Source organism: Euprymna scolopes, chromosome 33 (assembly GCF_053919585.1).
Source record: "Euprymna scolopes isolate OS-2025 chromosome 33, ASM5391958v1, whole genome shotgun sequence".
NCBI classification, from domain to species: domain Eukaryota; kingdom Metazoa; phylum Mollusca; class Cephalopoda; order Sepiida; family Sepiolidae; genus Euprymna; species Euprymna scolopes.
The window spans coordinates 28,114,089-28,129,114 of record NC_136514.1 but is presented as its reverse complement, the minus strand read 5'-3'; the positions used below and the strand labels follow the sequence as shown (position 1 = coordinate 28,129,114).

The window sequence follows — 15,026 nt, the reverse complement described above, 5'->3', positions numbered from 1 at the left end:
TGTCTGGTGGTCTCTATAACAGATTCCAAGAAACCATGGTCAACCCTATTGAAAGCTTTGGACTGATCTAAATTGATCAGCATGGCTTCTGTGTCGTCTTCTATTCCCTCTAAGATCAGACACACCAAGTGCAAGTTGTGTTGAATTGTTTTCCCTCTCACAGCTTAATTTTGATCCAGTTTGACCAAGTCACCGATACCAACCTGCAGTCAGTTTGCAAGAACTCATGCCAAAATTTCAATTGTGTTTAGCAGAGTTATAGGCCTATAATCATCTAAATCTTCCCCATTATGCCGATCTCTTTTCTTCAGTAGTGTAACCACTCCTTTTGTAACCTATCCCAGGATGGATCCCTGAACAAACCAGTGGTTAAACACCTCCTTCAGAAGGGGAACAAAGATCTTGGAGATTTGTTATAACCAACCTGCTTCAATGCAGTAATGATCTCAGGCTCCATAGCCATCCCATCACAGCTAGCCGCTCAGGCCGCAGTAAGGCGGAATGAGCCAGCTAAATAGCTGCCAAACTCTTGGTTGCAGAGTCTAGGCAGTTGGGTGAAGTGCTCCTTCAAATGCTCACGAAACTCTTTGTAAATTTCGTGAACTGATACAAAAGTACGTCCTTCCGGGTTTTTCACTTTCCGAATGTAACTGTCTGAGCCATGGCCTAAAGGTACCTTATGCTCAACAGCGTCAGCATTAACAGCTTCATCAGAAACTCTTTTTAACCTAGCCCTAACTACTTGACCTCATATCACTCACTAGCCAAGCGATTGAGGCCCCCCTTAACGCTATCTTCAGGGGATCTCCCCCAACCACTGGCCAGATAAGCCTATCTTCAACATGCTTTTTTGTCCGAGCCCTAGTTACAGCAAGGCATTGGCTATATTGGATGTAAAAGCATCTAATTGTGGCCTTAAGGTTAATCCAGCACGTGAGCAGCCTGGCTTAGAGATCTCGTATTCAAACTAGCTAGGTTCAAATTCATTGTCGTTCTCTACCTAACTAGTGTCACAAACGGGTCTAAAGTCCTCAGGGGTAAGGATGTCAAAGGCCTGGCTGAGACTGCCGGTGAGCAGGTCGGGTGTAATTGCCCTAAAAAAGAGGGGGTGAACGTAAATAGGGACCCTCTCTTCACTTTTAGTGGCCAGATTTGTCAACGATGGGTGCTCCCTGTATATTTCTCCCCTACTTCCAGCATCCTCCATAATGCTACGTTTCCTTTCCAATTCATCCTCACGAATGTTATGATATAAAGGTGCCCTGAAAGTTTCTGGGATTCTCCACATCTTTGTCATCCACTTTGCTAAAGCTTTCTAGAAAGCACCTCTGCCGACCGTTGAGGTCCCCAATTACTTGATTTGAGTCCGCTATGCAAATTTTCTCCCCAGGTCAAAAAGGAAACTTTCTTGACTTTTCTTCTTTCTTTTGAGATTGTGAGAACTTTTTCTTTCATTATCACCTCTTTCACTGGAACTTTTTCCGGCTCCTCCATTGTTTTGGGAGAGATGAATAGGGAAGGAGGTAAGCTCCACTTCCTCTTCTGTTTGGATCTGGGGTTGAGATGGTGAAGGAAGTCCAGCATTATGTTCTTTTGCCTGTCCGTTTTTATTGTCTTTTGGTCTTGTTACTGTCATTTCACTTTCTTGTCAGTGAATTCCCTTGTTGTCAGTGTGTGTTTGTGGGGGGGGGGGTCGCCTTTGGCTTCTTCCCTTTTTTGGAAGCGACCTTATTCCAAGTCATGGGTGCTGCATCCTCCATCTTCTTTTCTTCCTCCTCTGCCTTTCTTGGAGTCTCCTTTCTTGTTGTCTTCTGCGGGGCTTTCTGAGGGCAAGCTACGTCCTGGTTTTCTGGGCGGGGATGCTATTAAATCCCTTTTGATCTACCCCCAGTAGTACCCTATAATCTCCTGTTATAATATTCCTAGGACCCCGAGCTGAATTCACTATTTCAACTTCTCCATATTAGGACATAATTGTCCCAATATGCTCCTCGCTAATGAAGCAGGGCACTCCAAGAATTGTCCATTGACAAATACTCTGGTTTCATTCAAATGTTTCCCCATGTGAAATCCCCTTTTGCCAGTTTTTCTGCTTCTTTGTTCAGCAAGAGGAGATAGTACATAGCTTTATCTCACAATATATTGAGCAGGTATCCTCAGTTCTGTTAACATCTCCAACATTCTTTTCTTTAGTACTCTGGTGAGTCCTTTACTTCTCCTGTTCGAGATCACCAGTGAAAATGATCTTTCTATGAGCCTTTCAAGTGTCCCTGATATTATCTTTATTTGATTCCCTTTGGTATATTGCCGGTAGGTGTTATCAAACAAGTCCTTGTAGTATTTGGGAGACTTCTTTGTCTGTGGTACTCAGTTTGCTGTTGGTCTTATTTCCTCCTCTTTTCGGGGGCTGTCTTTTCTAGGAGTCTTTTTGGTTTCTAGTATTGGGCAGTCTGTTACTCCGAGAGCTGGCCAATCCTCCTTTTGTTGTTTGTCCTGCTCTACCCTCTGTGACCCTCCTAAAGAGCATGCAATACTAATAATACTTTCCAATATTAATTGATCTAATAATTTGGCTTTCTTAATACTTTTGCGATTGATCTAACTTCCCTGGTTTTTCTCCATCCTCTATCACCCACCACGGTTTCCTTCGTTTTTTTTTTTTTGTTTGTTTTTTTTTTGCTTTATTCGTTTCAGCCTTTTCTGGTTTTCCAATTTTGTCCTAACAAGTTGGTTCTCCACTCTGTGTTTCTGCTACCCATCTAAACCATACCCCCTTACTAAAGGAAGCGACTGTATCACGTGCCGGCATTGTCCATGGGTTTAAAAAGTCCCCTAGCAAAACTTTTGACCCATCCATGCATATGTTCTTCCTCAGAACTGCTTTGCCTCCTGGCTTAGCATCGATCACTTCTCCTAGAATCAGATTGCCTCCAAACATAGCAAATGGGGCCCCCTCCCCGAACTTTATTGCCTCGGAGCATAGCAAATGGACTCTTTTGAACTTTATTTCCTCTAGGCATAGCAAGTGATTTTCCTGGAACTTTACTGTCTCTGGGTGTGGCATCCTCTACCAGAACTATGCCTTCGGGCATGGCACTGATCTCCCATGGATCTATACCTTCGGGCATGGCGATACTCTCTCCTGGAACTATGTCTCCGGGTGTAGCAACAGATACTGAGGCGTCACCAGGTGTGACAAACCTCCGAACAGATTCTAAGCTTGAGGCATCCCCCAAAGTAGGCGATTCGGCTGCCCGATTTATCCATATTTGCCAGTCTAGTACCCGACAGAAACCCACTGATTCGGAGACAGGGAGACCGTCACTTTAAAAAAGGTTCATAAGTCTCCCCAAAACCTGCCAGCTGCTTAAGTCCTGCCAAATACTAGACTATCGGTAACAAAAAAGAAAAAAACAGTTAATAACAAAATTGCCCTGATGGGCTAACAAAAACAAACAAGGTCCTTAAAGGTCTTGACTTCCAAAGAATGCGGTCAGTCCTTGAAGAACAAATATTTGAATCAATGGATTAAGTATGTTTCATCACTCAGTAGCATCAGAACAGATATTACACTGATCCTGATCCTGGCCTGTGCTAGGCATCTTTCATATGTAATATATTGTTGCTGGGCATTCTGTGGACATTCAGAGTGAATGGAAACCCTGCAATATTATCGTATCCCTTTTGTTAAAACTAAAATTATTAATCTAAGTAATCTGGTGAATGTAGTGTTAGATTATATCTGGTTATTACGGTTTATCTCCAATATCCTTATAGGAGTCTGTGACATATTTCTATTGTATGGATGCCTATGATATCATTATATCATCTTTAGACAGAACAGGTACTATTCTTGGATCCTAGTTTGGAGAACAAGAAGGTATATTTTAGTTTCACTTACGGCTCAACAGCGACATCATGTTTTTTTATTATTCTTTTTATTATTATTTTTTTTTTTTTTTACATTGCTCTTCGGTGAATGGGAGATTCTATTTATTAATTATTAATTATTTATTTCATCAAAATTAAAAATATTTTCAAATTTTCACCAGTTATGGACAAATAACTCCATTGCCTTGTGGATGCCTTGGGAAAGGCAAAGGCTCATGAAATAAATCCTTACAAAAATCTGGTTTGGAGTCCTGGTATGCGTGTTGTGTAGCAGGGGATCATATTAAAAGAGATGTGATGAGGACATATATAACAATGATGAGAGAGCAAAGACATTTATACATATATATATTACAGTTCTGGGATGCTTGGGACTTCATATAGATACGGAATGGAGATGTATACAAGTTCTTAACACAGAGGAGGGGGGATGCATAATCCTTGAAGGGTTACACAATGTTCATTACAAGATGATTAACACATTACCTTTTGAGTGTTGAAAGATGACACGTGACAACAGTTTTACAAAAACACAAATGATGATTCTTTTATTCATTGGACCGGTCGAATGCTGATGACGTCAGGAATTCAAATTTGTGATCTACATAGTTTAATGTTCTTCCTTTCGCTTCCAAAGGACTGACTCCAACTCAACTGCTCGAGACTCTACTCTTCTGCTGACTCCCAGACTGACCCTCTGCCTAACTCTAGCTCCTATATTGAGACCCCCCCCCCTTCGTCTATGACGTCAGAAGTGTGTTTCCCAAATGTGACCAATTCACGTGGCTATGCATGGTTTTCCAAACACTTATCAACAAAAGAATTCTCAACATATAATTCTAGCCTATTTTTTAACAATATATTTTTAATTTGTATTGTTCATTCTTTAGCTGACATTTTTAATATTCAGTTTTCTATAAGAATGGACAATCAATTCTTTTTACGATATAAACAATATCTAACTATTCTAATAGAATTTAACAATAGACTAAATTCTAACATTCCAATTCTTAACCTTGCTTACAAGGTTTGAGTCTTGGCTTATCCTAATCTCATTTTCATCTAATACTCTTCTTATTTACATGGAAAGGGACAGCCTTTCCCTGTAACATGTGTTTAGTCAACTTAGATCAGTAAAGTTCCCATTTTTTTCTATTTTGAACCCCTGAGCAACTATTTTTACCAGCTAAAAACCAAATAAAATTTATTTCACAGTGTTGGTACGGGTTTAGGTTCTTCCAAGTCCCAAAACTACCGACCAGCTTTAATAATTACTAAACGTACAACAAGTATAAACGACAAGAATTTATTAACAAACATGAAAACATGACAACACTGCAATTCAGAACATTAAGGTAAAAAGATTACTCACTTCAATAGTGAGGTTTACGGGAGGAGTGAGGACTGTATTCTAGAGTTGTACTCTGCCTGTCCAACATTGTCTTTTAGGAGATGAACTTTTTGCGTCCGTGCCTCATGTGTACGGACTCTCCTCTTCTTTTCTCAAGGGACCTCACTCCTTACCCTACACCGGTAATCCGGTGCTCTTATTTATTCCCCTACAACAGGTTCAAATCACCTATATATCAAGTTTCAAGTCCATAGAGCAAAAATTGACAAATTAGTTTGGTAGAGGCCATTCTGCACACACACAGACACGGTCACAAACTGACAAAGGAGTTTGGTAGGCAAAATTTTTTAAACAAATATATATAGAATGAGGTTTGTGTTTACTATAACCTTTTTACGCAAATATTACGCAAGTATAAATCATGTAGAATATCTGCATGAATATAATTGCACGTAATAGTTAACTAAAGATGATCATCCCATAATAAAACCGAAAAAAAAAAAAAAAAACTAATAGGGAATTAATTAAAATAAATGTTTAAAAGAATATGCAAATTAGCTAGATATTTTGCAAATGAATGCAATTCTACGACCCATATATAACAAAGTTGTATTTTCTATTTTGGCCTTCGTTTGCATAGACGATAGAAAGACTCTGCCCCCATCCCCCTCCTCCAATTCCTTGGATGGCTTCATGCCTAAATTTCTTGCTTGTGATTTTTTCTTTTTTTTTTTTTTTTTTACTTTTTCAACATTAGATTCTAAATTTTTACCGGCAATAAACTATATATACGAGATCAAAGTGTAGTATCTGTTCTGATGCTACACTTAAGTTAATATGTCCTTATGGTCAATAATGGGGGAACCCTCTATACTGAGACAATTATTATTTTGGGTCCCTACCAGAGTAACCCTTTTGCCCTTCTTTTGGAGAACTGCCCCCCCCCCATTAAAAACGACCTTGTGTCACATTTTGCTTTCGTGGGGAAGCAAATAAATACCAATAGAAAAAAGGGTTTTTAATATGAATATCAATACACAACAAAATTTATAGGAGTATAGATAGATAGATGGGTTTAGGGTAGTGTGATTCCAAGGAGAAAAAAGTATATATTTAAAGGAATGGAGCTACCTATAGTTATTATTTTTTAAGTTTTGTTTACTGTTCAATATTTTAGTATTTTTCATTTTATTACACGTGTTTCGAGTTTGTTTCTGTTCAGATATTATTTTAAGCTATTAATTAAAGGACTTTATCCACTTTTGCCAGAGCCATAATATTCTTTCAGATCTACAATGCTTTTTCTAAAATTATAAAACTAACTTGGAATCTAGCTTATTAAGATGTTGACTTTAGTTGCGTCTTAGAAAAAAAAAATGCTAAGATTTATGCTACAATTAAATTGATGGTAAAATGTTGAAAACAGAAAAAACTGGAATGTACAGGGTGGAATGATAAATTTGTTGCACCTAAGAAAAAAAAACAATAAGAAGAAAACAATACAAAAACAACAATACAAAAACAACAATAAAAAAAACAACAATAAAAACACAATCCAACAGCTTTATTTCAGAACTTTTATTGAAAAAATAAATTCAGGTAACTTGATTATGCAGTAGAGCTGACATTTATTCAATGTAGCAATCTTTAGCCTCAATCATCGCCTCGATACGCGTCCAGAACTGGGAGCATACCTTTTCCACAAGAGCCAGCAGGAGCTTGGCAAATACTCTGCAGATGGCAGCGATCAGTTTTGTGTTGTGGGAAGTCATGTTGGTGATGTTCTCAACATATGACCAAACAAAGTAGTTCAGAAGGTTCAGGTTTAGAGTTGGAGGGGAGAGTCAGTGAAAGGAGGGTACAAATTCGTAGCATTCCTTCTGAAGCCTGGGTTTCTTTAGACTTGTGGGCTGAGACGAGTCCTGTTGCCACACCCAGTGTCTGATTACACTAGCGGATCACCACACTCTTCAGTACATCCAGGTATGCTTTGATGTTGACTTTCAAGCCGACTTCGAAGATGTGGCATGATGTACCTATTTACTATGCCTCCCCACGGGACAGAGTTAGACACCAGGGTCGTTTTTTAACGTGGAGAAAAGGTACAAAAATAAAATATTATCTCAGTCGTGAAGGATTTCTCCTCCACCGAAAGAGAACAAGAAAATGAAGTGCAGCATCTGAAGAACAGATGGTATTTATTTGCTCCCCCACCGAGCAAATTAGGCACAAGGCCGATTTTTAATGTGAGGAGTGAAGGGAGGGGGAAGGGAAAAAGGGGACCAGCTCCCGAGAGGTGGGAAATGGGAGCTGGTTAATGGTCAGGCATGTGGGGTTGCCCCCACATCTGGTCTTTGCTAGTCATAGCTAGTCATAGCTTGCAGCATCTGCCGGAACAGATGGTGTTTATTTGCTCCCCCACTGAGCAAATTAGGCACAAGGCCGTTTTTAATGTGAGGTAAAAACCAGCTCCCCTAAAAGGGGTCACTCTGGTTACCAAAAATAATAATTGTCCCAGTATAGAGGGTTTCCCCTCCATTGACTGGTACAAATTATCTTAAGTGCAGTATCTGCCGGAACAGATACTACACTTTGATCTTGTCCCGAAGGCTAATGATGTAGCTCTCACTTGAAACCACACCACAGACCATAACCGTGGCCAGAAACTTTGAGCTGTGTTGCCAAGCGTTGAACTATCTGATTCGCATTTTAAGAGTGCTGGCAATGGTCCTGTTGTCATAACTTGGATCGGTAGAGCGCATGAGTTGTATAGTGGCGCATCTTGCTCGTTGAACATTGTGTCACTTTCAGACATGATAGAAGAATCTTGGGACTTGTGCACAACTGGCCAACTAGTAGATGGTCGGCAACAAAAAAGAAAACCAGTTTTCATCAAACGGAAATAGAATCATGTCGGCTTTTCTAGGGCGACAATTTTATCGTTCCACCCTGTAGTTGAATGAAAAAAGAAAACATTGTATAACGAACACAAGATATTTACGTATATATATACAAAATTACATATGCTAACTTGACAGATGGATAAGAAAGTTTTAAAATGAAACCACTTTTAGCAAACTAATAGCAATATATCGGCAAGTTGAAATGGGCATTTTGCATTCCAACTTGCCGACTTCTGTAGGCGTTATTCGTCCACCCGAACAATGATTTTACTTGTTGTAAACCATCTTATGATTATATTTCCTGTTAATTCTAGTGTTATATGACCAGTAGTTAAAGAGTTTATTGGTTAAATATTTACATGCAAAGACACGCATACGTACATCTATTGTTCTATTTATACAGAAGATGATTTCTGGCTTTCCTAAGTTTTGTTATATAGACCAACTTCTCTTATATATTCATGTATTTTTGAAGGTTTTACTTGGAGGAATATTTCTTTTAGATTCGTTTCTTTGTAGTGCTTTTGGCGAATTCAACATTAAATAACCCGAAAACGGTTGATATGCTGTAAAACAAAACTAAGCTAGACAAAACATCATGAATTAATATTTGAAGATATAAAGAACTTGAAACATAAAACCGTTTTCCAAAATGACCGGATTCTGCCTTAAATAACCTGAAAAGGGTTGATATGTAAAACAAAACAATCAAATCAAACAAAATTACAAGATGTTTTATCTGAGTCAGTAAATTAAATTATATAGTCAGTAAATTAAATTATATAGTCAGTAAATTATATAGTCAGTAAATTACGGCGTGAGTTTAATGCCAGAAAAAAAAAAATTTTTTATCGTTTTATATGATGTTTTATGATTTTTTTTTTTTTTTTTTTTTTTTTTCAAATCAAATCAAATATTTATTTTTATAATAAACCAATGATAAATAAACTTTTTCTTAAATGACATGGCGGCTACAATTTCATTGGCTCAGCATTTCGGCACCTTTCTGTATCTTTTTGCATTTTATATAAACTTCCTGGAAAATTTCAATGATAGCACGGTCTTTATTCTGCATTTTTTTACAACTCTTCTTCTTTTTTTTTTTCCTGCAGTGGATAGAGGCATTGAGTCCCTATGGTCCCAGGTGAGCCTTCTCTGAAGATAGTGGTTTCAATCCTACCCAAGCAGGCCAAAGGATTAGTTGGCCAAAACATGACGAAACAACAACTATGGAAGGCAATAATTACTGGTGATAAAGTCACAAGACTCAGCATTCATATCCCGTCACAGTTAATCACCTGAAGAAGGCCAAAGGATGAGTTGGCCGAAACGTGGAGTAAGAACAACTATAAAAATGAGGATAGGAGTCTGCAAAAAAAAATAAAAAATAATTTGTTACAGAACTGCTATGAATCACTTTATCAATGTTTTCCCCACTCTTTAACTGTGCCCTTGTTGTGTAGATGTATGACGAAATGAGACTGAAGATTTATATAGCTTGTATAAAGCTTTATTCATTCTGGATGTCAAATCCGAAGTATGCGTATGTGCGACTTAATAATGGGCGAGAAACGACAGTGTCACTACGCCATATTGCACCACTTGGTGACGAAAACAACTATTCACAGCCTGAACTTGCTGCTGCGGAGAACCATATCAAGTCTAGCCTTGATCATCCTCCTCCACCAAGCGTCACTAAAGACTCTGCTATTAATACTCTGGCAGACATCGAAAATTATGCCCCTGAAACTGGCACTCCTACATCTCCTCGCCGCTCACATTTGGATGATTTGCAAAGAACTTCCCTTGAAGATGCTGCTGCATTAAATCCCAGATGCTCGTCTCGAGTTTGTAGCAAACCTCCATATTTAGCTGAGCCCTAATAAAAACGTAGATTCCATGAACAACGCTTCTTTCTTAGAACTGCACGCCTGTGGAACTCTCTTCCGTTTGCCTGCTTCCCAGCTGACTACAACTTGGTTGTCTTCAAGTCCAACATAAACAAATTCTTGATGAACCACTCCCCTTAAGTAAGCCGATCTACCAAATTCCCATTAATAACAATTACTACGATATTATCCCATTGATTACTGTACACTCAATAATCCTTATCCTCGAGTGGCCTCAGGAGCTTGATAAATGGTGACTCCTATGCAAAAAAAAAAAAAATAATGTAAATATATTTATAGTTTCGGAATAAGTCTGTTATTCCTGAAGTAGGTAGATCATCTTACCCCATAACAATCATCATCACTGTAAATAACACCTAATGTCAAGGATGCTGAGGTTTTTGCTCATGTCGAATCATACAGCAAAATGTTTTGGATGCATGCTGTAAATGCTCACAGCTTCATTTCTTCATTTAGACATGTGTGAAAATTTTGTCTCTTTATTAATCTAGTTGGACTTCTGTACAAAGCGCACAAAAGTCGTGCCTCTTAGTCGTCTGATCTGCATTAAGTCCACCTCGTTAGTCGCAGCTATGAAATCAGGAAATTTTTTCCCAGAACACACAAAGGAATGATGTTGACGCAACGAGGGGGAGAAGGAAGAGAGAATAAGAGGAGAAGGAGAGTGAACCTTATTTACTCATTAATCCCAGGTCAACTCTGACCCAGAGTATGGATAAAAAATAACCTCCCCTCAGTACTCAATACTAGCTCCACTTTTTGTTGAGAAGTGCTTGATGTTGAAGATGTATTTGTAGGTCATGTATGCAAGCCCCTTTTTGTTTTTTCAAGGCTTTTTCTGCATCTAGCATTGGGTCATTTTTCCTAGGAATCGTCTTCACCTTTATGTATGTGATTTTTCTCTGTCTTTGTTTTGTTTGTCTTTTAACCTTCTTGCCAGGGTGTTGAAGACTACAAAATCTCAAAATATACAGTCTTGAAAACAGATATGTTTTCCGGTACTTGTACAGTTTAATCAAGACATTAAAAAATGAAAATATCGAAAAAAAAAAAAAAAAAGGTTATATTGTACATATCTGTTGGACTGAAGATCTGAAAAAAAAATTTCACTTAATTTGATTGAGTAGTTTTTTTTTTTTTATGAGAGCGTGTTGAAGTCAGCCATCTTTGAATTTTTTGAACACACTAAGGGGAGATAACTCAATTTAAAGTGCCAACACTCCCTCCCCATCTTTAATACTAGCTTTTCTTCCTAAAAATCGAACCTTTTGCTTTGTATCACAACAAATTGTTTTTTCACTTAGAAAAAAAAAAAAAAAACTATTTGATGAAATTAAGTGAAATGTTTTTTTCAGAGAACTTTGTTTCTTAACGGATACATACAATATAATTTTTTTTCGATATTTTCATTTTTAATGCCTTGATTAAACTGTACAAGTACCGTTTTTCCGATAATTGAAATCTGCAAAAAATGGGAATTTTGTATGACCTTGGTTGAAGGGATATTCATTATGAAGAAGGAAAACTGCTTCAAAGAATTTTTCTGGAAGAATTCCAGCTCCACCCTTGTTGCCAAGTATCAGAGGAGTACTCATTAAAAAAATAAATAAATAAAAATATATTGTTTTCTCTGAAATAAAGCCTGCTTTAAAAAAAATTAATTGTTCTTTTTTTAATGTTTTATTTTAAGTTTCTATCAAACATGTAAAATCATGACAACTGGATTTTTAAGTTGAACCTAAATAGTTTCCATCCAACACAATGGCATATCTGGTGATGCCTGGCACCAGCTCTTTAATTGCACGCACCAAAGACTCAAGTATAAGTCCTAGTACTGAGAAATATTAAGAGGAAGGGAGATTGGTTGAATATGGTGGGATGTCTTCCTTATTTCCTGTATTCGTGTCTACCAAAATGTTATTTCTGTACTATGGCATGCTGAGATCTGGTAATAACTAGATTAGCTCTTTGATTGTATGACCCATAGATTCAAGTATAAGTCCTAGTACTGAGAAATGTTATGAGAAAGAGGGATAGTGTGATCTATCATCATCATCATCATCATCACTTTTGTGGTTGCTGTATTCATGCACCAAGCCAATTGATTGGTAGTGGCATCTCCAAAGAAGTGGAAGTAAACATGAATAATCTCTTGTCACGTGCTCTGCTCACATGAGAGATGGCCCGAGATTGGCCAGAAAGGAAGTTAAATGCTTTCACCCAATCAGTGCCCAGCTAAGAAACTAAGCATAGATTCAAAACCGATAATGGCGGCTAGTTTTAGTCATGTTGTTGTTGCTGTCACATGTAGCACTCATACTATGGATCTGCAACATGAAATCTGACCAAACCCATGTACATAACTGCATTAATAATATTGACACATCGCCTCTTGTTAGATCACCAACATTAAGCAGCATTGAGCCTGGTCAGTACCAGATGGGTGACCATTTGGGAACACTAGGCACTGTAAGTAGGAGGATGTCGACACCTTACAAAAACTGCAAAAACCTAACATGGTCATCTCCTCTGACAGGGATATTCATGTGACTGGAGAGCTCTTGTGAATTTAATATTCCCATGGAACTTCCCTCCTTTGAAGAAAGCTAGTTCAACCTGTCTCAGGTGAATGCCATTAGCATACATATATAGATGCATGTAGAAAAGAAAAAAATGAAAATAAAAGTATATAACTCTGTTAGACTTGACTAGGGGGAATAGAGATGCTTAAAGTAGTTTGTCCTCCTCCTAGAGTAAATATTGTATTATGGCGACTACAATGATTACGACTAAGAGTAGTAAAGACAATATAAGATATACAGAGGATGACCAACGATCATCATTTTCGCCATAGTTTTGATGGCCTTGTGCCTAATTTGTTATACTGTATTATTATTAGGGCTGTGACAACAGCATATTCTTTTCATTGTTTTGACTATTGAGTATATATCTGTTAATATCTTATGTTTTTATATAGATTGATGTGGTTCTTGGTTGATTGTCTGTGTCGGATATATACTTGAGTCAAAAGAATGAAAAGAATATTCTGTTGTCACAGCCCTAATTATTATACCGTATAGCAAATCAAAATGTAGTATCTGTTCTGATAATTCAGTTAGCCCCGCCCTTTATTTTTCCTAATCGACCCTCACCCTTTCTTCTTCTCTGCAACCTCTCTTTCATAAACTTAATGTTGCTAATCTTAGTCTTTTCTGTAAATACTTTTTATAGCACAAGAACCCAAGTTTGCCCAGTAAATAAAACGTTTAGTAAATTGTTATTCTTTTGCATTTTTTTTTTTTTTTTGCATTTCCATACACCAAATATGGATATAAATATCACTAAAACATCTGCTGGGTCATAAGCTTCATTTCGGTACTTAACTTGCCTGGGTGGGTTGCCTGTAGGCTGAGATAAACAGCGTTGCGCATGCACACACACACACAGTAGGAAAATTTATAAAAAGATGTATTCTTCAGAATTGTCTGATCTATTCCCTGCTTCCTTTGTTCCAGCTCATTTGACTCATTGGTCTAGTGGTCTCCATCAATTCGCTGTTTTGATACGTCATTGTAATCCTATCCTTACATCATCAACGCTCTGATCCCCATCTGGTATCAATTGTGATGGATGGCTCTCGTCTGGGTGAGGCCCCGTGTTTTGACAAGCTTCTGGGTTTGACCTTTACTCCTGATCTGAAATGGAACACGTACATCAAATCTGTTGCCAAGGTTGCTGGAAAGATGGTGGGATCCTTCTACCGCTCCAGAAGATATCTCACTATTGATGCAATTCTCTATCTACATAAAAGCCAAGTACGTCCAAGGATGGAATACTGTTGCCATATCTGGACAGGAGCTGCTAAAAACAGCCTATCCTGCCTTGACAGAGTACAAAATAGACTTTGTGGTTTAGTGGGGGATGCTCTTTTCTCTACCCTGCAACCTCTCTCCCACAGAAGAGATGTTGCGAGCCTATCCTTGTTTTATCGTTATTTCCATGGCAGGTGCTCGTCTGAACTCCAATCTCTGGTCCCCCCTCACCAGTCTTTCACGAAAAACACCCGTCTAGCCGAATCCACTGTGAAAAATTTCCCCCACTCTATATCTGTGCCTAAATCAAAACGCAGATTCCATGAACAAAGCTTCTTTCTTAGAACTGCACGCCTGTGGAACTCTGTTCCATCTGCCTGCTTTCCACCAGACTACAACTTGGATGTCTTCAAGAAGTCCAATGTCAACAAATTCCTAATGAACCGCCCCCTTAAGTAAACACTTCATCAAATCTCCACACTAATGTAATGTACTTTCAATAACCCTTATCCCTGAGTGGCTTCCGGGCCTTGATAAGTGGTGATCAGTGTAAAAAAAAAAAAAAAAAAAAAAAAAAAAAAACAGCTTCATATACGAGTAGTTTCTTCTGAAGAACAGCAGGCTTGTGGAACTCTCTTCCTGCTGACTGTTTTTCTCCTACTATAACCTTGGTCTTTTCAAGACTAAGGTCCACAAACATCTCCTATCTTTGTGATAATCATCTTTCATTCTTGTTAGCTCCTTACATCAAGTAGCTTCACACCTTGTCCAGAGCAATTTTCATTTAAAAAAAAATAAAAAATTCATCTGTTCTGTCTTTGGTCAGGGAAAGAGAACTCCTAAACCGAGTCAATTTAAAAAGTTTTTGTTACAGTCTAGAGTGACCCCCTTTTTGGAGAGCTTAATTTTCCATGCGTTAAAACCTGGCCTTACATCTAACTCTGCCCTCGTAGCGAGATAAGTAAATAGACATTCTGTCTTATAGCCTGTTTGAAACATGTTGGCACAGAACTGCTTCCCTAGAAGCTACAACAAAATCATTTTCAAATCCAATGTGAACAGACACTTGTCATAAACTACCCTCACAAGTAATCCAATTTTGTTCAGTGCGTCATTTTCAATCCTTTCATGATATTCTTTATCAGTCAAATGACAATCC

The 15,026-nt window shown here is 38.0% G+C and overlaps 1 protein-coding gene across 1 annotated transcript in view; it reads left to right on the top strand.

Annotated features, from left to right (window-relative positions):
• The window catches only part of LOC145258005 (uncharacterized), a 26,006-nt gene extending 14,948 nt beyond the window's left edge, over positions 1 to 11,058 (top strand). The window contains exon 2 of the mRNA XM_080115732.1: positions 9,258 to 11,058. Coding sequence (XP_079971858.1) covers positions 9,609 to 10,028 — 420 coding nt within the window. The 5' untranslated portion in view covers positions 9,258 to 9,608 and the 3' untranslated portion in view covers positions 10,029 to 11,058. The remainder of the gene's footprint in view (positions 1 to 9,257) is intronic.
• Positions 11,059 to 15,026: the final 3,968 nt, after the last annotated feature.